We start from the raw sequence: 26,384 nt of genomic DNA on the forward strand, positions 1-26,384 counted from the left end.
GATGTTTATGGCTTCTAACTTGCATAAGTATTTTAACAGATCAATTTTTATGGCTCATATGCAGACATAACATGCATAAACAATGAACACATTAATGAAACATGAACATCACTCTCATGAGTAAATGCAACATATTTCTCATGAACAGATACAAATCAGTATTCATTTGAATGTTTACCATTTTGAGCAGATTGTTTAAATGACAAAAATACCAACTTATTATTGCAAAGGTACCCAGACAGTCAACTAAGAGAGTGAAAATATATTGAACATTTTCCAAATATTAACTCCAATTTGAACAAAAGCTATTCAGTATAACACAATGTATTTTATATGCTGAATCAATATGTTTAATATTTAAAGGCTCAAAACATTATTTTAAGCCTTGACTAAGTGCTATTGTGATCTGAAATAGGATACACAAAATATGCAGCCAGTTGATGACATATAATTAATAAACAGTCACAACAATAGAGAGCTGATGGCAAAGTGAAACTAAAGACAGCATGGCGCATGGATGGCAGCTGTTCCCTTGGTCGATATTGTCCATCATTCCCCACTATTCATACCACCTCAGTGCTCAACAACTTAAACCATGCTCCTGCACGTATTGGCTAAATACATTCTCTTTCAAAGGAAATAATCTATAGTGAAACATGTGTAATTGATTGAATCATAATTGTATATCGATGCCTGTGTATTTGTAATAGGTGCCTGTTTATCAATAACTGTTTACCACTAACAAGATAGCTTACAATGTGTCAGTCAGAAGGTTGGACACAAGTAGCTGATATAGCCATTTATAACCTGATCAACAGCAGGTTAAGACACAAGCAGTTGGTACAGCAGTTATAGTCTCCCAGTACACAGGATCATATTTCCCTAGAGCGGATGCAAGGTATGTGTCGTTATTACTTTTCCAATTCAAGGAAACTCTCTGACATGTTTCTGAGTAATGTAAGTATTGGTGAAGACGTTATTACAGGAAATTCTCTCAAAAAAATACAAAGATTAATTATGTGAATACTCATATGACAGGTGTTCCCCAACATCATAAAGTTTACTGATGTGTTAAAGCTTTTTTAGTCTCAATGGTCTAGCACTGGAAAGCCAAAACAACAAAAGAGAACTTTCACTATGCTAAAGTTTGGACATTCAGCATGAGCACAAATATAGATATAAAGTCAGAATACATGAAACGAAATTTACTGCAAACATTGCACATGTTGTTGAGGTAACATATTATTTCTTCTGATGACATTTTGTGTTACTGACCTAATTCTATTAGTTTTCAAGGTCAATATAAGATGTGAATATGTGGCAAATGGTACCTTTATATATTGAAAATCTCTGAATGTCATATGTGGGTTGCTGTATCATGTAACCTTAAGGAGATCTTAGATTTAAGTACATTGGGGAAACAGCTTGTTGACTTACCCAGTAAAAGCTATAGTTAGTTTCATAAAAAATGGCTTCCACAGATTTTATCCATTAATGATTGCTATTGTTTACACATTCTTCATTATGTAAAATTTCATATAGAATTATGGACAGTCTTAGGTAGTTACCAGTTACCTATGATGGTTGACACTTGCCAGTTAATGGAGTGTGACGGACTGTTCACAATGTGTGATGAAAGGGCTTGTCAGTGGTGTTGGTTGATGTGCTTAAGCCATTGGCCTTCAGAATGGTCTTTAGTGTTTTGTCTGAGCTGAAGGTCACATCTATACCAACAGTTTTCTTGAACAGTCGTCTGAACTGGTGGCTGATCTGGCCTTGGTGGGGAATCGAGGATGGCTCCGGTTTGGGTTGACACTCTTCATGCTGTTTGATGGTTGGTGCTACAGCTCTGTCTACAAGATGTTTGGGATAGCAGTTGATGCTGATAAATGTTGTTCTTAGATGGCCTATTTCAGTTTGGATATGGTCAGGGTCGCAGATGACTTTAACTCGTCTAATTTGGGTTGATACAATGGCGCGTTTGATCTGTGCTTGGTGGTTGGAGAGATAATGCATGTACTGGTCCGTGTTGGTAGGTTTTCTGTTGACAGAAAAGGTGATGTTGTTGGGGGAGTTATGCAAGGACACATCTGGTAACGGCAGTTTCTGTTGGTCTTCAATCTCCACTGTGACGTGGATGTGCAGGTGCTGCTTGTTGAGATGGTCGAAGAGGATTGCAGGGTCATGGTCGGGATCTAGGATGGTGAAGGTGTCATCCACCTTTCTGTACCAGCAGAGTGGCTGGAAAGAGGATGTAGCAAAGCTGTCTTTTCAAAGCTGGACATGAAGATCTTGGTGATTACAAGTGACAGAGAAGGACTTATAAGGAGCCCATGGACTTACTGGCAGCTGTTGTCTTGCCAGGTGAAGTAGGAGGTCTGAAAACAGCTCAAAACTAATTTAACAATGCTGTTTACTGAGAGTCTTGTGTCCAGGGTGCTACTACAATTTCAAGTTTGGCACTGTGGATGTGGAGGGCTTCATCAAGTGGAATGTTGATGAACAGATCTACCACACCATAGCTAACCATTGTGCCAGTTAAGTGAAAGTCAGAGAGTTTCTTACAAGTGAAGCAGAGTCAGTGATGAAGGATTTACCTTCTTTGCTTAATGGTGATAATAACTTGGAGAGGAACTCAGCAGTGTTGTAGAATACAGAGCCACAAAAACATAGAAGTATTCCGGTTTTCAGAATTTTTTGTGAATTTTGATGGTTGCATTTGCAATTGGTGGGATTCAATTTGTTAAACGAAGAGTCACATATTTCTTTAATCTCATGTAGGGTCTTACGCGTCTTCTTATGCTGACATTCCAGCTTGGCTATTGGGTCTATGGGTAGGTGTCACTCTGGGTGGTGTTGACAAGGTTGAGGAAGTTTGGGGTGTGCATTATAACAGTGGCTTTGCCCTTGTCTGTTTCGGTGATGGTGATGCTGTCATCTCTATGTAGTTCTGCTAAGGTCTTCTGTTCATCAGATGTGAGGTTTGTGCATTGTTTAGGGGTTTTCTTGATGATTTCAGCTATCTTGTGTCTGAGGTAGTCAAAGTTGCCATTCCGAGCCAGTTGTTGTAGACCACTTTCCACACTGGTGATGAATTCATCTGATTTCATGGTGCTGCAGGTGGTACAAATTTCAGACCTTTCGAAAGGAGGGTGGTCTGGGCTGGTATCAAGGTCTTGGAGCTGAGGTTGACAACTGTTTTCTGATGGTAGGCTTCATGGCTGGCGGTAGAGGTGGTGTTGGACTTAGCTACTGCGTGTTGCTCGAGTTTAATTTTGTTACCTGATGGGAAGTTTTGTGGCTGGAAGTCAGTGACCAAATTTTCTGTACGAGGTCTGGATGGAGCATGTTTTTAAGTTCACACCTACTGATGTGCTCAAAGGACTGATTTCAAACACAAATATCGTTAGATACTTCAGTTTCAAGTGTGAAAACACATACCTGTGTTTTAGTGTCCAACAAATTGCCTTGCATAGTCATAGTCTCACTCCCATATACTATCATGGCTTTTGGATATTATTTTTTGAGCTGGGATCATTTATCTTAAGTCTTTCCTTATTCTTGAAAAAGTAAGATCAGGGACCCGTAAAGCAAGAAATAAAATGGGTGTAGTCTTACTATGTCTAGAGAAAAATTTCCACAACCTGAGTCACTTTCTGCGATCACAACAAGCAGACTGTCTGCTAATCACTTATAAATTGTTCAGAGCATCGTAGAAGCTTAACTCACACATTCCTTAAATCACTGTTTCATTGACAGTATGTTTTTATCAACAGCTCCTGCCCTAACTGACGATGATTGTTCTGCGTGTGAAGGCTGTGCAGACCATAGTGGTGCTGTCTCTGGTTGGAGCCCTGATCATGATAATACTGTACAGTGTCTCTTCCAGCCATAATCACAGCACAGGGAGATCCCTTGGACAACACAGATCTTTTAGAAAACATGGAATCTTTCGAAAACTCCCAAAACATATGAGAGACAGAAAGATTAATCATGGCAGGACACACAATCAAGGTCATGGAAAACATCCCAAGTTTTTGAACCTTCTGAAGGCTGGCTTGAAAAAGAAAAAGAAGAAGAATCGAAATAAGAAACAAATCACAAATGAAACGAAGCAACACAAGCCCAAAGTAAAGCAAAGGAGAAAGAAAGCAAAGGTTCAGCTCAGTCATCACGACTCCAAAGTACGAAATGATTTAATAAGAGCATTTGCTCTAATGGACGAGGATGTCAGGCATCCATTTGCAAATAAGCATCAGTTCAATTATACTCTCAGCCCATCCAAATGTCACAAGAAGCCTGTCTTCCTATTGACAATTGTTCACTCTCAGCCACATGATGTCAAGCAAAGGTTAACTTTCCGAAAAACCTTTGGTCTAATCCAGTCATCATGGAGGAAGAAAATAGTGTATGTTTTTAGCGTAGGACTTGTTAGTGATCCCAAAATACAGGAGGAACTTCAGCAAGAGGCTGCAACCTTTCATGATATCATTCAAGGAGGGTTTGTTGACCTTGAGGAAAACCTGGCCCTAAAACATATCATGGGTCTCCACTGGAAAAAAATCCACTGCCCCCAAGCAAAATTTATTCTCAAAATTGATGATGATGTGTTCATCCATCCATTTGGGATCATCCAAAATATTTTAGGCAAGTCCATGCGTAAGCGTTTCATTAGTTGTAAAGAAGGATCGATGAAGGTTGTTGTTGACAAAATGAAGAGTCGTAAGTTGAGATCAACATATCCAGTTGACTTTCTTCCAAGCTTCTGCAATGGGTACGCTGTTTTGATGTCATCTGACGTTGCTTCAGGATTACTTGCCGCATCACGGAAAGTACGCTATGTACCACTTGAGGATTTGTTTGTAACTGGTGTACTGAGAGTTGTATCAGGAGTAGGGGTCAGTTCCAAGGAGGTCATTCATGGACAATGCAATCCAAGACTCTTCACAGGCAAGGAAATCACTAAAGTCACAGCTCTTCACTTAGAAGGGAAATGTAAGAATAAAATGACAAAACTATGGAAAAGGTATCATACAGTTTTGAAAGGCAAAAGACAGTGAAAATTTAAGGTGGTTTACAGTAAACTGAATTAGTTTTTTATTTCATCTGAGCATGTAAAGAATGACCTAAATAACATGCCAATACGAAGCAGTAAATAAACTAATGTAATCCTTCCTCTTACGTTATGTCTTTCAGTACACTTTAAAAATGTCCATACAATTATAGACCCATGAAGATCTGGGTTAGATTTAGTCTCAGCAGCCCATGCCATCATATCCCAATTGTGCAGATTGATGTTTATCATGTTGGATCACTGGATTGTCTGGTCCAGACTCGATTTCTTACAGACCGCTGAAATGTAGCTGATGTAAAACCACAAACCCACTAACCAACCTTAAGCATGTCCATAATAATTCTATCACTTAAACATGACCATACAATTTTATCTATACAATATAGTTGATATTTTCAGTTGATTTTATTGAACTGTATACAGAAAAAATGACAAATATATTATGATAATATCAGTGTTTATTCATTATTGTCTTACTGATGTGACTCACCAATGCTAGTGATCGGTTGAATTCCTGTCCATAATCTGCTGAATTCCAGTCCATAATCTGCTGAATTCCAGTCCATAACCTGTTGATTTCATGTCATTAATCTGCTGAATTCCAGTCCATAATCTGCTGAATCCCTGTCCCTGATGACCCGTGAAGGCCCGGGGTAGAATAGGCCTTCAGCAACCCTTGCTTGCCATAAATGGCAACTACACTTGTCGTAAGAGGCAACTAGCAGGATTGGGTGGTCAGGCTCACTGACTTGGGTGACATATGTTATCTGAATTGCTGTCAATAATCTGCTGTGTTACTGTCCTTAATCTGCTGAATTCTAGTCCATAGTCTCTGAATTCCTGTCCTTAATCTGCTGAATCTGTCTATGTTATTTGTACACCACTGATCAGTTTAAATGATGACAATTATCTGCTGAAGGTACTCACTTGCTCAATTCATGTCCTTGATCTGCTAATTCATGTCCTTGATCTGCTAATTCATGTCCTTGATCTGCTAATTCATGTCCTTGATCTGCTAATTCATGTCCTTGATCTGCTGAATTCTTTCCTCTGATCAGGTGAAGTCAAGTCCTTAATATGCTGAATTCATGTCCTCGATCATGGATTCATGTCCTGGTTCTGCTGAATTCTTTCCCTTGTTCATCTGAATTCATGTCCTCAGTATGTTGAGTTATTAACCTCATGGTTTGATCTGCTACATGATCCACTGAAATCATCTAACTCATCTTCTGAACTCCTTCCCTTGATTTGTACACATTTTCTTAATTCATGCCCTTGATCTCTTGAATTCATGCTGCATTCATGCCCATGAAAGATGCACACACTTACACTTGAACCATTAGCCTCTCCTCAATAGGCCCACTTGCACAAAGTCATCTTAGCACTCTGATAATCGTAACGTGTGCATTCTAACACAGACATAGGACCCACTTGCACAAACTCATCTTAGCACCATGAAAATATTAACATGCACATTCCAACACAGATTTAGGGTTTATTTGCACAAACCATCAAAGATATAAATATATGCTAGAGAATATGGTTATGATTATTATAGCACTAGAATCACTTTGTCAAAATGGTTCCTAAAAAAAGGAAGGAAACAATTAACAGTTTACCTTATGGAATGTGAGTGAGTTACCGCTGACGATGTTCCCACAGACGTCGGTGTTTTCACCTCCATACACCTCCCTCCACTTGGACTGATCAACAGTGTCTGTGTTGAAGTCATCACGAAGCATCATGGGTAATGGCTTGGTCGGCACACAGAAAGGTTCAGAGAAACCAGCATCACACCTGGAATAGTGCAAGCATTGGGAGAGAGGGATCTTCCTCTTGGATATTTTGTGTAGCAGAATTGCAGAAACGCTAAACTCAGTGACAAAAGCGAGTACTTCATAATTTTATGCCAAAGAAATTTGAAGGAATATGTTCTTTTTAACTCATAAATGCAACAAACTGGAAAAATGTAATCTATCCTTGGGTAAGTATCTGTGAAAATACACTGATTCCATTGAGTTTGTTTGCACTCAGGTATAGTTCAGGTATATGATGGAGGTCTGTAATTAGTCGAGTTTAGACCAGACAGTCCAGTTATGGAATTATCAAACCAGCTTTCATGTGACTTTATAACAGATTTTTAAAATCAAAGATGACAAGAAGACAAAGTCATCTATATCCCCTGCAATAGCCAGATATTCTTCATGATTATGTCTGTGAGTTATGATTGTGTCAAATGTTTTTGTGTGTATATAGCAAGTGGAAGGAGAGTACTGAAAGGTTTTAAAGTTCTGCTCCAGAAAGGAGCACTGCCACCAAATTCAGTTGAAGCCAAAGTTGTTGCTATGGAAACATACACTAAAAAATACATTTTATTTAGAAATCCAAAATGCACAAGTTTACCACTAGCCCTACTGATGTATGAAGCTTGGTGATGAAACAGTAAACAGTTTTTAAGTTTTGCAATGTGGCAATGTTCTGAGATAGATAGATGACAGTGGTATGAGTTAACAAATGAACAAGTGAAACAACAAATTGTAAGCATTAACGCATGGTGTGTTCTCAAGTGTTCTCATTCTTCCAAGCCAGGTTTATTCTGGTTGGGAAGGGATCATGGAGCTTGAGTATGTGGCAATGTTCGGAGATGGATAGATGACAGTGGTATGAGTTAACAAACAAACAGGTGAAACAACAAATTGTAAGTATTAACCTCATGGTTTGTTCTCAAGTGTTCTCGTTCTTCCCAACAAGGTTCATTGTGGGATTGTGGGATGCTTCCCACAAAAGAGAAACTTCAGATGCAAATTTTCCTATACCCACTATACAGTCACAAGGGAAAATAAGAAGTAGCAATATGATGTTTTTCTGGGAGGGTCCGTGAAGGGACATAACTTACACTCCACATAGGGAGCCACTAACAGGAATTATCTCCCCCTAACTTTTATTTTTCTTTGAAAGGACAGTCTGCAAGGGTTCATGAAGCTGAGGTGGAAAAGGCTTGCACAATAGAGGGAAAATGTATACGCCAACAAAATAGGTACCATCTCTGTTCACTTACACGCACTCTCCCTTATTGCAGTAGCCATGGCCAGAACACAGCCAAGGGCAACCACTGCCCAAGTACACGTTGTCCAGTGCCCAAACCATGCCCCGTGGGTTTGATGTGTGCTGCAGCCACCGGAACCGAGTCGCTGGAGACCTGTGTTATACGCAAGGGGAATCAACAGAATTTTACAGTAATATTAATGCCATAAATTAATCAATAGATTCCCACCAGCTTCCTCAGAAAAGGGGATGAAGCATTTCATGTATTCAGTTTTGAACTAGGGATTTAAACTGATAAACCTTGAAATAAAATTAACAGATCAGTGGAAAATTGTCATCTTCAACTGTATATGGATAGAAAAATTTACTTAAAACTCAAATTCAAAATTGTTAGAACCTATTGAAAATCTTAAAATGCAGCCATTTAAATACACTTATAAAAAGCCTCCAAGGACATAATCTGTTCTGAATCATAAGTCATAGACGATATAAATAATAAGAACATGTTGTCCCTCTAACAACAGGTGGTAAATCCAGATGTACTATCTCTTTACTCAGACCTGTCTTTCATAAGGATTACGTCACTCTACATCAATGGACTTATCAATCAGTACAGACTTGGATTAAGGCTACCCTTGAGTCAGTGAACAGTTCTGGTACTCACACAGCTCCTGGAGGGAGATACACGGTCACTCTCGTCCAGTTCATGTGCTGGTCAGATGAATACTCGCTGCTCAAATGGTAGCCGCTGCACTCGAAGTTGGGGGGCTTGCACTCTGACACCACAGGGTGCCAGGTCTTGCCCATGTTGACAGAGTACTCCAGCATGACGTTGTACAGCGTACCATACAGCGACCCGCAGCCCATCGCAATGTCGAACTGGAGGAATGTTGATGGGGTCACATGATAGTCCCACGTCTCAGCAAACCTAAGGCCTGTAAGAGTGTGACATGAAAAGTGACTGAAATGATGGGAACATTGTGATGATTTATAGAAAGTGATAGCAAAGATGATCGTAAATAAGATTCCTTAGCTGAAGCAGATAAGCCAGTAATAACTTACAATGCTCCATGAAACATTTTCTCACTGACCTTACTTTTCAATTTCAATAGAAATCTTATCACAAAGTAAAAACATTATTGTAAAAGATATGAATATCTTTTATCAATATTCTCTGACAATTTTCCCAATATAACAATTAGACATATTGATGAGCAATCACCCTGAATCCATTCATGTTAGCTGTACTGTCTTGCATTTACTGATTCTGTTACATCATTACATACATAACAGGCCATACATGATCTGTATATAAAGTCAAACACAGCTCATGAGGATGGAACCACTTGGCTGCACCATGAATAAAAAATTACCATTATTTGTGCTGAACTCGAGTGCATTTCCCTGAGAGTTACAGGCAATCCTGGGCACAGCGCTGTCTGCGATGAACCAGTTATGAGGGTCTGGCATCATGGAGCTAAAGTCGTCCTGGAAGCCGAATGTGCTAGTGTCGTTGATGCCAATGAGGACACTGTCGAGAGCCCACTGAGCACGAGGGACACCTGCATACAACCATGGACAAGGGAGTCCATTTAATCCATGTGAAAATGACTGGGATTCAGTGTAATTTTCAGATGTCCAGGACCCAGCTGTATCAAACTTTGAGAAAGATTTAATAGTGAATTATATTATGACTACCTGATCACTGGTTATCTTCAGTTGCATGAAACTCTTAATAACAGAATCCCTTCATTAATCCATCATTAAGCTAATGAAGGTTTGGGGATATCATTAACTCATCATCAGCTGTATCAACATGGCAGACGACATAACAGTTTTTTTTTTGCATTTTCCATTTTGAAAGATATTGTCCGATTTTGTCTTGATTTCTTTGGATGTTCTATTGCTTACCCCAATGCTATTGATCTCCGACATTATTTTGTAACATATCTGAATCATTTTGTCATCAGTTAGTCAGGTTGCTGTGTAATACATTGACATGATTTTCAACTAGGTCTGTTAGAAGTTATTTCACAACTTTCAAAGTTTTTACTGCGATTAATGACGACAACCATCATGCAGACAACAGATGAGTGTTTACCCACAATGCATCATGGATAATAATTAGGGGATTCCCCTAGGTGAATCATGGTTTAATGACGGGACCTTTGAAATTCATTACAGTCATACTTAGTTAATGGGTGTTTAAATAAGGGTACATAATCATATTTATACACTTCATAAACTAATCAAGCACTAAGATTTTAATCAATGATTAGAGATGATTACATAATTACACGTTGATACAGCTGGGTCCATAATATTTACCTATTATATTTCACAGATATAATTTTACTCAGTATCATTTTTTTGGGCATATCCTCAACAACCATACACTAAAACCTATGGTATATATAACAGGATGATGATGAATGCATGTCCCTCATTAATTGTCAGAGCTGACACAATCATTCACCTTGTAAAATTTAGTTGTCTTTTGTGGATGTTTGCTGGTTATACCGTAAGTGACTGACCTCCATGTCCAAGTGGCTGCCACCATCTAAAGGTGGTATGGTTGGTCTTAGCATCCGCGGGGAGCTCCACCACTACTACCTGTGTGGTGGAGTTGTATAGCTGGGGTTCGATCACCTTCAGGATGTTCCAGGTAATCTGGTTGTCAACTGAGTAGTCCACCACGATGCCTTCATTACGGTTCTCTGGCTGTCGACAACCAAAACTGTTTTGTGGACTTCCTATCTTCACCACAAACTGGAGCATCCTACAACAAATACATGAGTGACTGAGTGAGTGAGTAAGTGAGTGTGAGAGTGGGTGGGTGAGCAAGTGAATGAGTGAGTGTGTGTGGGTGGGTGAGTGGATGAGTGGGTGAGTGGGTGGGTGAGCAAGTGAGTGGGTGGGTGGGTGGGTGAGTGAGTGAGTGAGTGAGTGAGTGAGTGAGTGAGTGAGTAAGTGAGTGTGAGAGTGGGTGGGTGAGCAAGTGAGTGAGTGTGTGTGGGTGTGGGTGTGGGTGGGTGAGTGGATGAGTGAGTGAGTGGATGAGTGAGTGAGTGTGAGAGTGGGTGGGTGAGCAAGTGAGTGAGTGAGTGAGTGTGGGTGAGTGAGTGAGTGAGTGAGTGGATGAGTGAGTGAGTGAGTGAGTGAGTGAGTGAGTGAGTGATTTTGGGTTAGTTGGTGAGCAAGTGAGGGAGATAACAGTACTCCAAATACCTAACAACACTACAAACATAGTTAAAATCCTAGTGAAACAGTACATTGGCGCTTACTAAGTGGAATACATCATTCTAGCAGGAATATGCTGATGATACACTATAAATCTACTGTCACAATCTAGCAACATTCCATTAAATATTTTAAAAATAGTGTCTTCATGTTAGTTTCATAAACTGTTTTGACCTCACACAAATCTCTAAAACATGATACTGCACCCATGTTTGATGAAGTAGTCAGTGTGCTGAGGCAGTCATTACTCCACTACCTTAACCCAGACCTAGCAGTCACAGCACTCTAGTCACATGAAGGAATCAGGTTCAAGCTGACTAGCTAGTCATCACCTGGAAACACAAAGAAAGAACTCCCTACCTGAGACTGGTAGTATCGAGAGGATCTGTGACAGCCTCCCTGGTTCCCTCGCCATTGAAATATAGTGAGTTACCATACTCCACCACACCACATCCACGACCTAGGTATCCACCCAGGATCTTCTGCCAATATGCCGTGGGTTGGTTCCTGTTGTCAAACCTGTCCAGCATACCTGAAGGACTTGGCTCATCAGCCTGGCAACCAATACCTGAATATACGGAAGAGAAAACATATTCTAATTCACTAGAGACACATTCAACAAAGTGATCATAGCACAGTGACAGTCAAAAGTCCATGTTAAAGTATAGGTGTCAGTATCTCATTAGTGCTACATTCAGTTTGTGCAACCAAGCCCTGAGCTGTATTCAGGAAGACCGCAGTCCAGGACCTCCGCCAAATATGGCTGACACATTCGAAAACATGTTGACTACTGACTGGAGTCAAACTGATGAATATGGCCATATGGCAATGTACCTCATGTGGAAGTAGCCTGTGCGACATACGGTATTTACATGATCCTCCATAGAGTCCATGATGACCCCAAGCTTTTTACTGTTGTACTGAAAGGTAGCACAGAATTACCAATCTTGATCGTGACCACTGATGTCAGTTTTGCTATCATTCAACTTTAGCTTATTGATTGACATTCAGGATTCACATCAGAAATGCACTCTAAAACATGAGCCATCTGAGTTTTTGACTGATTAGGAAAAATGATCTCTGAAGCTGAGTGTCATCCGCATAGCAGTGAAGGTTTACAGAATGGTGGTGGATCAGCTCACCAAGGCTATGCGTGTAAAGTGTAAACACCAATGTAAACACACAATGAGCTTGCTGTCGTCTAAAGTGTCAAATGCGTCAGACAAGTCGAGAAGAACAAGCACGCTAACTTGCCCCGAGTCTGCTGCTTCAAGTAGAGTATCCATAACACTGATCAGTGCTGTTTCCTTGCTATGATTTGATCTATAAGCAGACTGAAAAGGATCATAAAGACCACTGTCACTGAGATGTGTTACAAGACGAGTCTTCATAGTCTTTTCTAAGAGCTTTGACACATAGGAAAGGTTAGATACGGTTATAGTTGTGGTAGTCATCCACTGTGCTATTTATGCAAATAAAATAATGTGTGTTTGTTGTGTTCAAATAATTCGCTTCACATTTGCTAAGATTCGAAACTAAAAATTTCTCTCTTACAAACATATTACTTGCAATTGATATACAACATGAATAAAACTCTGGATTCTGAGTCCACCACTTTTGGTTATACACCAGCTGTCCTCTGAATACACACTGCCATTCAGAAAACAATCAAATGCAACTTACACAATATTTGGAAATATGCTTTCTCAGTAAAGTACTAATTCTAGTACTTTTGTCAGGTAGAGTCCAAATCCATTGTGAGATGGGACTCAACAAAACTAGAATCGCTAGCCTCCTTTTCCCGCCATTACCAGACACATCACCAGACATGCTTGCCACTCTCTCCGAATCTCATAAGCCCAACATGAGAATTACTGGGAGTAAAGCATGTCTGAGAGGTGCGGTTGGGAGGGCCATGAGTCAGGATAAGCATAAAATATCAATTTTATTCATTTTATTTAGAAAATTACATATCTTTCCTCATCCTGACTCATGCTTATTATACTTATAAAAGAATCTGTCGGAAACAGCAGTAGGCCAGGCCACACCAGATTCTGCTGACAGCTATAGTTGACAACGATAGTTTGGTCGTAATCTCCCAATATTTATCTGTGAGATGTGGGGGATCACCTCCAGTCTTCTCTTGAATCATGCGTTGACTGGAACATGATGATATATAGATCAGCTAGTGTCTAATGCAACTGTATATCAAGATTTCCAATCAAGACCATTATGAGTACAGGGTCATAATCACTCATGCTACCCTGTCCAAGCCGCTGTCATGGACTCTCAACCATTATACTCCGAAGAGTGTTTTGGTTTCAACAAGTCACGCAATAAAAGGGTGAGAGAAACTAAGCACCTCTGAGGAACCATTAGTTGTAGTGCAACAAGTGGCCTAAAGTGGTGAATGCACTTCGTGCATCTTCTCACTTCGTGTGGATTGGAGGCTGGCGGAGGTTCAAATCCTGCTGCTTTGTATGAACTCAGTATAACGGCTCTCATCCATTCTGAGATGTTGCAGGATACTTCCATAGGTGTCTCCGTAGGTATTGGGATGAATAGGTGCTTGAAACATTGTCTCCTTGTCTCAGTATGCTAGAGATATATTTTCAGTGCTCTTCCTGGACATATCATGGGGCCCGACGAGATCATGTCAGGATGTGGGACTGTCTGTCCAGTTGTCAAGGCAGTTGATTTTTTTGCAATGAAATCCCATCTCAGTCCTAGATGTACAATCTCATGCTGACTGGAGTCAAATCGTGTACGACTTAGGTCCAGAGCATGTATTTCTGACATCAGTGAAGCTGTTGCTAGGACAAGTAGGAACAGCATTTTCTGTGTCAATAATTCATGCGATGTCCGATGTCACTTAATCAATAATACAATTTACAGAAAATACACTCTCGTAACATAGTGCAACATTCAAGTCCCAAGCTGGAGCCTTTAATCTGCATTTTTAGTCTTCCAGCTTGAACAAGTGTAGTATGGCGAGTAATTCAGGTACTTTAGTCAGCTTGATCCCCATTTCAATGGTTAAAATAGAGCTGAGTACCGCTAAGGTAGTGTAGAACCTTTCAGTCCTCTGGTCTGTTGTATATGCCATAAGTAGTCCACTATTTGAGGATGTGTGGTCTTCATTCTGTAAAGCCTTTCTTTCTGACATATTTTTCAGCCGCATCCATTTATCGTCGTATAAGGTACAGGTTCATCTATGTAGAGCACTCTGCCACTTTAGCAGAATATCCTCGATGTTTCAAGCAAGCTTTGATATGATCCATATGGGAAGAATAGCAACGCCCTCAACTCTGCCATCATAGATGTAATGTTCATCAGGAGGGACGATCTCGTCACTGAAGGACTTCATGGGAGACGCTGAGTGTAGTTTAGGAGCTGATCTAGTATCTAGTAATTGAAGACATAGTCTTAGACGATGACGACAAATTCAACTTCTTAGGTAGGGTTGATCCCGATTCTGACAACGTCTTCCTCTGTCTATATGAAATCTCACTGGTATCTCGACAATGTCCCCAGGGTACATCTGGTTCATCACTAAAATCATGAAAGTCAGTCATGGTCCACATATTGTTACTAGAAGCAGAATCAACCAATTTATTAGACATGACATGAGAGAAACTCTGTTTTTTGTCCTTCACAAGACTTTGAACAGTGCATAAATTATGATGCAAATTCTGAATCAAATATATTCCTACAAAGTTCACAGTGAACAGTGGAAGAACAAATAAGTTTGTATGAAGGACATAATATATGCAGATCAACTGCCGACAGTTGTAACTTACATTGGGAGCACGATTTCATCAACTGAGACCATGTCTAAGTTGAAGAAAACAAGTCCAAAACACATGAAAATTTATATATTTCAACCATAATTTTACATCTTGACGAAAAAAATACCAATCAAAAGGGTGAATACGACACAATTTAGTTTAAAGGACCGAAATATAAGCAAAAACTTATCACTGTATTGGGACCCAAAGTGCTCACATCCCTCCTCGTCAGGCGATGAAGGTGAGAGTGACAAGCATGGCTGGTCATGTGACTGCACTGGCGGGAAAGGGAGGTTTCCAGAGGGTGAGTGTATTGTATGTCCACTTCTGTTAAAAAGGAACTTGAAGGGATTTCAATTGTTCCACTATCTGCACGTACAGAGAGGAGATACGCATAATAACCATGAGTCAGGATATATATAACATAAGTTATATCACTGACCTGATGCCCCATCGAAGCAGTCACAGCTAGCACGATGACACAAGCCATGCCGCAGACAGTGTTGAGGACAGGGAGGGCCGATGTAGATGTCATCAATGCTGAAGCTGTGGGCCATACCTCCTGGCTGATACCATCGGAATATCACCGGACTGAGACAAAGAACATTGTAAACAGCTCTATTTCACATAAGCACAACATAAACCTCTCAATCCACTTATTTACAAATCATTAAGCTTTCAGGTCATATTTAGCAGATGTCAGTTAATTAACGAAAGGTGATTGTATTCTCATGATAGTTTTGTCATATAACTGATCACATGATACCACGTTACGATACACCCGGCAAATCGTTACACCATTAGGAATGATAATTGTTTTTGTTCAGTGAGTGTCCAAAATCTACAAGCACTAAAGTCATGGAGATCAATGCTTTCAGTGATAGATAAAGTAGCAATGCGTATATATGAGTTATTGCCACAGCAGAATTCCTGTCTGTAAATATTCAAGTCTGGACCAGACAATGCAGTATGCCAAGTCACCAATGAAGATCCATTCAATCCACTGAATCAACTATTACAAACACTATATAGGTTGCTTAGGTCCTCATTAAACCCAGAATCCCCACAGTGAGTTAAACTGTGTCAGGCAGAATCAACAACCATAAGCGCCACAAAAGATACTCCCTCAGTTAAGAAATCCAGTGGTACGTGAAATCAAAATCCAAAAGGTTTTCAAATTTTACATATTTACCAGTCCTGTGAAACAAACAAGCACAGGTATTGTGCTGACAAGTCAAAGGATCATACAGTGGAAGATGTATAATCTAGCACTCACTGGGACTGAAAACATAATATGTTTTAGACAAAGTGTGTAGATCTGATGAAAAATGCACAATCCACGGAAAGGACTTAGTTTTCATGTCATTGTTGACAACTTGCTCGATTAGACAGATGCCGGTCTTCACAGCTTCCAATGTATATGGGGCAAGAATAAGCTGATCCTGGCACATCCAAGGGCACAGCTTTTACCACTGAGCTATCAACTATCAAAAAGCTGTACAACTCACTGCATGGCCACATCAGTGCTGACTGGGATGACCACAAGACTCCATTCTCCATGTGTGCCAGTGTAGTAGATGGTGCCTTCAACATGGCGCCCATCACAGTCCTGCTCCTGGTAGCATGGCTCCGTCACCAACTGCCATGTCCGACCACCATCATGGCTGTACTGCAGGTACACAGGGTGGTCCCATCGGAAGATCTTACCACACCCAACGTTGATCTGTAATATTGGTCTGTTATAGAATGGCTGGCCCATGGAGTACCAACACTGGACAAAGTGTATGGAATACAGTAAGGGACATTTTTGCAACTGACTTTTGGAAGTGTCCTAAACAAGACAAAGTGCAAGAATGCATTTTCTATTTGGGCGTTTTGACATGTCAACACTTCGAGAGTTAACATAATGGCTAAATGTTGCATTTTGTCATTGTCGACTACTCATCACAGGTTTTAGAGATCACCAATCAGAGAGTAATGAAGGTGCTGGAGGTCCATGATCTAAGTAAGGATCGCTTCACCCAATACAACTCAAGACTATTCACTGGAGTTTAGCTGTACTAAAATGCTACACAGATAAACCAGTCAGTTTTGTACTCATGTGATACAGGAAGTCTGGGAACAATATGACCTACCCGGAACTGAATGACATCGTTTGGTTTCAGTGACAGATCTTTGGTGATGACAATCTTGTCATTGGGTTGGTTACCAAGGACCAGACCTGGGTTGGTCTGCTGACAGTACTTTCCTATGACACCCTCCGTCACTGTCAACCAGTTGCCAGATTCCAAAGGGTCAGGATGACTCTGAAACCACAGAAAATGGAGAACCATGATACAAAAAGTAAATAAAAATAGAAAGGGAAAACAATCACAGTACACACTTAATCACAGGAAATGGTGAACATGCAAAACCATAATACCAAATTTTATCAATCTAGGATACATTGTCTAAATTGACAAGGTTGTCATTGTAAAATTATATTTTCGGTGACAGTGTTTGCAATAGTTAAATTTACCAGCCAGCCAACAGGGCCTGCTGCTACATGTAGGCTTTAAAATCTACAGGCCCGGAATGAAATCTGCAGACCCATTTGGTTAAAGTCAAATCAAACAAACCCAAAACAAAACAGACTACATTGTACACAGCTTCACACTGTTTCTACAAAATCAAGCAAAGCCTATGGCACACACAGGAATTAATGTTTGTTAGACTGGTGTTGCCAGAGCGCTGAATACCAGGAAGTGAAACTGTAAGTCACTGCAACATAATGGATCATGGATGATTCCCGAATATTAATAAAGGACAAACTCGAAATCATTCCAGTTGAAAAATAATTGACAGATAATTTACTGACAGCCAAAAGGGCCCGCATATATTTGAAGCTGCCGTCCCGATACAATAGCAAACAGCACTAGGCCGCTGGGGCAGCAGTTATTTCGATCACTGATCTGTGATAACAAAATGAAAAACAGCAATTTGACAGTTAAGGCAAAACAATCAACTTCATGAAGTTTCAAATACCTCAAAATCATCTTCAATGAACCTCCTGCGCTCATAATGCCCGATGATAATTTCATCAACGGCCCACTGATCTTGACCTTGACCTGAGTGTGATGGCTGCCACCATCGGAACCGGGTGCTGGGGTTCTGAGCCTCTGACGGAAGGTCTATGTGCACAAACCTAGTAGAACATACATGATTAATCCAAAGACAAAGATAAAAGTAAAGGAAATTTATTGTCCAACATGTACTTTCACTGAAGGAATCATTGTTGCCATAAAGGGTACTACAGGAACATTACCTGGGTATCTTCCCACATGAAAAACGTACCCTTGGTGAAATCGTTATGCAGAAAGCAATAGGTAGCTTCAGTTCTTTTTTGATGTGAATCATGTTGAGTTTGGTACTGTCTTGAGCTGGTGAGATTGCCATGGATCACAGTACCCTGTGGGGTGAGTTAGCATGAGCATCAATCTGCACAATTGGGAACTGATGACATGTGTTGACCAAGTCAGCTAGTCTGACCACCTGATCCTGTTAGTCACCTCTTACGACAAGCATAGTCGCCTCTTGTGGCAAGCATAGGTTGCTGAAGTCCTATTCTATCCCGGACCTTCATGGGTTTGAGTTATTGTGACATACCTGAGATGCTCAGATCCCTCTAAAGTTAGTTACTGAAGCTTGTGTGGTTACTGACGCTGGTGTGATGGAGTACTAAGACTCACCAAGGATATTAGTATGGTGAGTTACGGCGACTCACCTGGGACGCTGGTATTCACGGTGGTGGATCTCCTCTAGCAACTTCCACATGATACCTCCATCCACAGAGGACTGGAGCAGCACAGACTCAGATCGTTCTTCAGCTCCATGACAGTCTTCGTCCTTCCCACCCAGACGGATGTAGAACTGGATGTAGTCTTCATGTGTTGTGTCCAGGTCCTTAGTCTGCAGCTCACGTATACCATCCTGTATCACATATACCATGGGAGTTAGATATACCATGGGAGTTAAGATATACCATTGGAGTTAAGACATACCATAGTAGATAAATAAACATGAGAGTTAAATATACCACAGTAATTAAATATTACCATAATAGCTGGATATACCATGGTAGTTGGACATACCATGGTAGTCAGTAGAGATGCGCTCTGTGGCAAAATTATGCAAGCAGACTTGTTTTGAACAAATTTAAATCCATATTCTGTGACGTAGGCTTTGGATGTGTAAATCTTTGCTTAAATCAACAAACATCACAATCTAATAAAAGCACTGTCAGGGCAAACTGGAAATCAAACCCTAGCATAAACTTCTTGGATACCCACGGGAAGAAAGTCTGCACAGAACAGGCTTCTGACAATTGGGACCCCTGTGCCTCACTTGCATAAGACTTGTCAAGAAATGCAGAGATGCCAACCCTGATTTTGGCCTTAATGTAGTGCTGGAGGTCAACAAGTGTAATTAAAACCCTAAAAGTGTAATACTTATCTGCAGGTCACTTCGACAAGGTGCACAATTTCACAAAAGAAGATTCTCAATAGAAATACATGTGACCAATCATTATGAAACTAAATACATAAAAAACTGTTGGTCATGCGACAAAATACTGTAATTCCCTGTAAAACACATCCCTGTACAATTGTATCCACATTATTGATACTTAGTAAAATGAGTAGAAAAGCATAATTTTCACAAATTAAGTGTAATATCATAATTTAATTTTCAAAATCGTAATAATTATGTCCAAAGCATAAGATCAAAAGGTATGATCTAACTGACCTTGAAGAAGTATATTGACTCTCCAGAGAGTATTGGTCCACATCCTTGGTTGCTGCGAACAACTTCCCCACCGGTGATACGGTGGAAGTCCTCCTCTGGCTCGTATCTCATACCAAAGTCAGCATGCATGTTAGTGTCCATCTCAGTACTTGGTTGGCAGCTGTCACCAGCAAATCCTGCATCACACCTGAAAGACAATCATCATCATCATCATCATCAGCAGCAGCAGCAGCAGCAGCAGCAGCAGCAGCAGCAGCAACAGCACTACCACCACCATCACCACCATCATTGCAATGGTCATTGTTACCATCATCATCGTCACAAAGCATATAACTCTCATGATAACAACTTCCTACCTTGATAATGGTGTTATCTGTTCTTGATTTATTGCATGAAGCAATGTTTTGGTGTAGATTCTTACACTGTTACTGAGCTATGAGTCACTCTTAGCCTGATAACAATGTAAGAGTATCTACTTGAAACATGTTGCTCCATGCATTAAATCAAGAGCGAATCAACCAAGGTACTGGAGTAAGAATCTACACTGAAATGCCAATTGATGAAATAAATCTAGAACTTGGTATCCATAAAGTCATATGCTTCATTACTGACATATCAACTTCTTGAATGCTGACAAAACAATCATCACTATAATCTCTATCAGGTGTTCTTTACACTGTAACATAGCATCAATTCAATAGCATCAATTCCAATACTGCATCTGTTAGTACATATTGTCATCATTCGGCCTATCTTCATCTGTCTGCCTCTTCGTCAAGTCTGACCTACATTCAAGATAGCTTGAAAGACTCAGTAGAACCATTTCTCACTGAAAACCAAGACTTTGGTGAGTTGATATTATATTTGTGAACCACTACATGTACTTTAAATTTAACTCAGTAGCATTGTACTAGAAACCTCTATTGTGAATCTTTGTATCTTGCCAATACATTTTGTCAATACATTTTGTTGAATATTTTGGACTTGTCTGTGTTATATTATGCTGGTTCTGAGGGGATTTCATATACCTTTTGTTACAGCAAGTTATTATACGTAACAATATGTACTCACTTGCACACTCCTTCGTTACACTTGCCGTGACCATAACACATGAACGGACACTGCTGCCCGATGTAAATCCGTTTGATGGCCCAAGAGTCTGTTGGATTCCAGTTGGACTGGCGCCATCTGAACCGGGTGCCTGGCGACCTGGTAGTTCACCCATGGTGTTAGTAATTGATGAATAGGGGATACTACATTACCTTCATGTAATACCATTTTTATTAAAAAACTTAATGATTTGGTATCAAGCGAACAAAATCAAGAGTGCCCATTCCTCAAGGCGTTTGTAGGGCTATAATGATTGTGACTCCCATATTTTTACACAGACTTATGACAACCGTAGAACTATGATCGCTTTGAGGTAAAATGCTCCAATCCTTTCACATTTCTGTCATGTTGACTTTCTAACTACAATTACAGAAAATATCTAAATTTAAACATGTATAAATATATACTAATAGTAAGTACATACAAAAGCACACCTATCAATCATATTACTAAGGGATGGTGACAGAACTTGCTCTAGACAGCTTGTGGCTTTCTGAAAACGTGCTTCTGTGCTCCTATCAAAGAAGTCATTACAAAATTTGATCCACTAACCATGTGTCTTCTGGCAACAGGACTGTTGTCCGCGTCCACTCCTGAAACTCTGTGGAGTCATACACTGTCCCTGCATGGTACTCATCACACAACATCGGTGGCAGGCAGGGCTCCTGCACCAGGTACCAGCTGGAACCATGGTCAGTGGAGTATTCCAGATACACACGGTTGTCAATGTCCTTTGTGTATGCCGTGTGACAACCCATGACAAGGTCAAACTGTGCCATGTAGGATGGACCTATCTGCATTGTGTCAGTCATTAGAAATCGGTCTTGCCCATTCTTCTCCTTTCCTGCAAAACTGACAGAAAGTGTTCTCTCATGTATTGAAAGAATGACAGGTGTCTGTATCAAAATGGTATTCACTTCTAACCTGAATTGCCTACAACTCCACATCAGTGGGTGTCTTTCCTATGACAACACCTAATGATCACAATAACCCCAGAGACCGTGGTGTTGCCATGTGCACAGATTACACATCCAGCAAAGTTAGACTACGCTGGTTGCAGAGAGTAGATGCAAGGACTTCAGCCACGTCTCACACTGTAAGGCTATTTGCATGTATGGAACTTATACTTAAAGGAGATCTAGGATCCTGGGGTACCAGGACTGCAATAACTCACTTGATACTCTTGGGAGCGCCACAGTAACTGTCCACGAGTTGGCCAAGATTTGTGGTTAGTTCTTCATCCATGTCTTTCATATCAGCTGCCTCAATACTCAGTGTGTTGGAGAGTTCTTTAGCCAGACTGACTTCATCTATCGCCCACACATCATGGCCGCTACCAGAGTGATTGGGTTGTCGCCACCGGAATCTACACGATGAGTCTCGAGCAGAATTGGGAAGATATACAGCATCTCCTCTGAAAGAAATTCATAAGACTCTATGATTGGCTGTTGGGTTTATTGGATCAGTGAACTGCACATGCTCTGCTGCAGGTTTGGCTGTGATGTTAAAACGATGCATGATTGACTTGGATTAGCATTATCTTTGGAACACAGTCCTTAACACATGAATGGCAGTGATATGAAACTGATACATTGTTAACATATTACACTTTTTACAAGGGGAGACAACAATCATTGGGAATAATTACTCCTGTGGAAAATCATTTAAAGATTCATTAGAAAATAAACTGAACCGCTACCGTGGTGACTGGTAATCCTTGATAGAGAATTCTCGTAGGAAGTGCCAAGAGACACCACCATTGCAGGAATACTCGAGGTAAACTGACTCAGATGTGTCATCTGGAGGAGGGCAGTCAGAGGTGGTGGACAGACTCCCTACCCGCACTGAGTACTGGAGGTATCTTGGAGTAACAGGAATGGAGCATCATCAGAGTTCAGAGTTGGAGTTTGTAGTGTACTAATGGATGCTTCATAGGTCAAATCAAATTACTATCATGTTTCAAGACGGTCTTACTCTATTTACTTCTGACAAGATATTTTAGAATCAAATTTGCCTTTTGAAACATTGCAGAAGATAGAAGAAAGTACAGATCTCTAACCAAACCAAAAAACCCCACCAAATTTAATTACAACTGGCACATGTAAAAAACATGTAAAATTAATGACAGTGTATATTTTTTTCAATATGACTGCCCAGCTCATGCTTATCATTGGAGGTAGGAACAAGTATGTGCAATTTCATTGTCGCTGTGTCAATGGTTTATGACATGTGATGGTGCATGAAGTATTCATATTCTTTCTTACAAATCATTTTCATATAATTCTATAGGTCACCTGACATTCAGCCTCAATAAATGAATACATATACTGACTGTGCATCTGTTGTATTGAAATCAGTTGTGAGGAATACTCTTGGTCCATTTCCATTGAACACGAGGGACTTTCCTGCTGAGATGACACCACAGTCAAAGGTGACCGTTGCCCCGTGGATGGTAAACAACATCGATGATGTTGCCACTATTGGGTCTTCAAAACTCTCCATGAAAGATGAAGGACTGGGGACCACAGGATCCCTGCAGGTAGCACCATTGTAGCCGAAGTCACAGCTGGAAACGAGCAGTATAACAATAGTACATCTATCCATGACTACTGGTACAGTTCCAGATGATCAGATACAATGTGACCTTGAACATTCCTGTTAGGAAAAAATGGTGTACTACAAATTCCGCATGAGTGACCATTTTACGTCTTCTTTGCGTGGCGTTTTAGAAGTTGGTGACGACATGAAGTGAGAAAAGCGTGCATCGACAAGCCTTTAGTAACGTGCGGTGCAATGAGGTCAAACAATCAGCTGGTGTCAACATGGCAGCTAGTCAATTCGATGCGTGTTGTTTTGTTTTGATTTAGTGAAAACATTCAGCTAGGTAAATGCGTTATCACATCATGTCGAGGGAAATACAGGGTTTTATCAGTCCCTCGTAAGGCTGTATTCCCCTAGCCGGAGGGGGAATACAACCTTACTCCAGACTGATAAAACCCTGTATTTCCCTCGACACGATGTGATAACTTATATTGTACTGTTGTCAAGCATTTTACCAAAGATGAAAATGTAAAAAAAAAAAATTTATGGAATCTCTGAAAAGAATGATCAGTTAAGAAATTCATAAATTTTGTTGATCTAGGAAATAAGCAACATGACTATCTGTGTCCTACCTGCACTGTTCCAACCCACAAGTGCCGTGGTTGTTACAGCCATCAGGACAGCTGCCAATGAAGACTGAAATAAACACCAGGTGTTTTAATACTGACTGAATAAAAACATCACATCAAAAAATCAGTTTTGTAAATATCTATAGTATTCCCAGAAATTATTGAGAATCATGTTGTGTCATGTAACTCATTACGTTTATTAACTTCTGGCGTTTTACTTACATAAACATGTTAAAACATCATCCTTTTACAGTCTCAGTCTTGTTTTAGTACTTTGTTAGACCTCCTCGCTCAGCAATGCATGCCTGAATACGCCTAGGCACACTACCCATCAAAGTTTGTAGGTAATCGTGTGACAGGGTATCCCAATATTGGACCACCTCGGCCTTCATATCTTCAATATTTCTCAGTCCCTTTTGGTTTATTCTGTCCTTCATAACTCCCCATACATTCTCAATTGGGTTTAGGTCTGGGCTGTAACTGGGCCAGTCTAAAACTTGAACATTTTCGCCCGACAACCACTGTTTTGTGTAGCGCGCAGTGTGTTTTGGGTCATTATCATGCTGGAAAATCCAATCATCTTCATACAATGTTTGTGCTGTCGGAAGAAGGTGACCATTTAGAATGTCAACGTTTCTTTCTTTTGTCAAGTTTCCCGTGAAAACACACAATGGCGTCACTCCGCGCAGCCGATATGCCACTCCACATGTGAAACTTCGGGCTATGTTTTGGTCGCTGGTAGATAGGTTTGACAGTATCTTTGGTCCAAATTTTCACACAATTAGGGAAAAGTCAAACAGAACTTTCATCCGGAAAGAAAACATTATCCCAATCTTGATTTTCATGAGCCCGACACCAGTTTAAACGTTTTTCCTTTTGTGCATCTTTCATCAACGGCGAGGGAATTCCACGTTTTTTCACCCAATTAAGTCTCTGTAATTCCTGCCTAACTGGATTGCATACCTGAGGACTTCCTCTGCTAATCATTTCATTTCTGATGTTCTCAACACTTTTCAATTTGCCCCTACTCACAATCTGCCCAAGTCTTCGGCGATCCACAACACTGAATTTCCTAGGCCGACCTGCCCCTGCTTTGTGCTCTATCCCGGTTCCTGTTTGAATATTCTTCAAAGTTCTGTATACTGTAGACAGAGGAATACCATGTCTACAAGCTAACACTTTAGCATCAGCCTCACCCCTTTCAAAATCATCTAGAATGAGCTTTCTTTTCTCTCTTGCTGTAAATTCTGCCATGTCAACACAGGAAGCCGTCTGCTCAGACACGGGAGATAACTCTTGACGTAATGAGCTTCCTTCTAAGCCTTCAAGAGTTGTCTCCCTTATTTAGTATGCTTAGTGCATAGTGAAAGCCCTTTTTCCAATCTTAGCATCATTAGAAAAAAAACAAAGATTTTCTCAATAATTTCTGGGAACACTGTACATTGAGAATTCATGTTCTTTCACATCATGCAATTCATTTCAAAATGGAAATCATTTTCCAGGTATGAACAGGTCATTTCTAAGGACTCAGCAACACGTTTGTTTGGTGTTAAGAGCCACTCTCAACAATATTCCACCTACATTGGGGCAGTATGTAAATAACTAAGTCTGGACCAGACATTTCAGTGATAGACATCATGAGCATCAATGTAGTCAATTGGTATGCGATGACTTATGTCAACAAAGTCAGTGAGCCTGACTAGCAAGCTCTGTTATTTGTTTCATACTACAAGCATATGCCAGGAAGGACAAAAGTTAACATGGATCTTTGCAGGTCTCAGCAATATGTATGTATGATACAGGCTTAACACAGTCATATTGGAGGAGAAATTCTACCATCGTCCACAGCCCAGTTCGGGGCCCTGGACTCATCCACCTGGCGCCACCGGAACCTTGTGTAAGGCATCATCGCTTTGTATGGGATTGGGAACGTGAAGCGTGTCCACCTGGTAAAGAACATTGTGGGTACAGAGTAAATGTTTTGTCTTATGAATGACCAGAAACATCTTGTTTGCAAACACTGAAAGTTGTGATTTTAAATGCATGTCAATAAAAACAATGGCAAGTTACTGTTGCTCAATCATATACACAGTTGACAGTTTACATTGTCAACAAAGACAAAAATTTACATACAAAAAGTGTGAGTGAGTTCAGTTTTACCACGCTTTTAGCAAC

General features: G+C 40.3%; 2 protein-coding genes across 2 annotated transcripts in view; one reads left to right on the forward strand and one right to left on the reverse strand.

The window, feature by feature from the left end:
• Window positions 1-26,384, reverse strand: part of LOC137296184 (reelin-like) — a 66,786-nt gene that overhangs the window by 23,112 nt on the left and 17,290 nt on the right. Inside the window, exons 14-32 of the mRNA XM_067827897.1 lie at window positions 26,046-26,155; window positions 24,213-24,276; window positions 23,372-23,605; window positions 22,739-22,900; window positions 22,214-22,453; window positions 21,592-21,891; window positions 21,001-21,138; window positions 19,930-20,116; window positions 18,911-19,116; window positions 18,172-18,331; window positions 17,283-17,453; window positions 16,656-16,870; window positions 15,590-15,738; window positions 11,720-11,927; window positions 10,654-10,898; window positions 9,493-9,681; window positions 8,784-9,054; window positions 8,133-8,273; window positions 6,694-6,871 (exon numbers count right to left, since the gene is read on the reverse strand). Of these exons, the coding sequence (XP_067683998.1) occupies window positions 6,694-6,871; window positions 8,133-8,273; window positions 8,784-9,054; window positions 9,493-9,681; window positions 10,654-10,898; window positions 11,720-11,927; window positions 15,590-15,738; window positions 16,656-16,870; window positions 17,283-17,453; window positions 18,172-18,331; window positions 18,911-19,116; window positions 19,930-20,116; window positions 21,001-21,138; window positions 21,592-21,891; window positions 22,214-22,453; window positions 22,739-22,900; window positions 23,372-23,605; window positions 24,213-24,276; window positions 26,046-26,155 (3,568 nt within the window). The remainder of the gene's footprint in view (window positions 1-6,693; window positions 6,872-8,132; window positions 8,274-8,783; window positions 9,055-9,492; window positions 9,682-10,653; window positions 10,899-11,719; window positions 11,928-15,589; window positions 15,739-16,655; window positions 16,871-17,282; window positions 17,454-18,171; window positions 18,332-18,910; window positions 19,117-19,929; window positions 20,117-21,000; window positions 21,139-21,591; window positions 21,892-22,213; window positions 22,454-22,738; window positions 22,901-23,371; window positions 23,606-24,212; window positions 24,277-26,045; window positions 26,156-26,384) is intronic.
• On the forward strand, window positions 768-5,174 carry LOC137296200 (beta-1,3-galactosyltransferase 9-like). The gene is made up of 2 exons (XM_067827935.1): window positions 768-898; window positions 3,777-5,174. The coding sequence occupies exon 2, from the start codon at window positions 3,795-3,797 to the stop codon at window positions 5,058-5,060; it is 1,266 nt and encodes a 421-aa protein (XP_067684036.1). The 5' UTR covers window positions 768-898; window positions 3,777-3,794; the 3' UTR covers window positions 5,061-5,174.

Source organism: Haliotis asinina, chromosome 9, assembly GCF_037392515.1.
Source record: "Haliotis asinina isolate JCU_RB_2024 chromosome 9, JCU_Hal_asi_v2, whole genome shotgun sequence".
In the NCBI taxonomy this organism is placed as follows: domain Eukaryota; kingdom Metazoa; phylum Mollusca; class Gastropoda; order Lepetellida; family Haliotidae; genus Haliotis; species Haliotis asinina.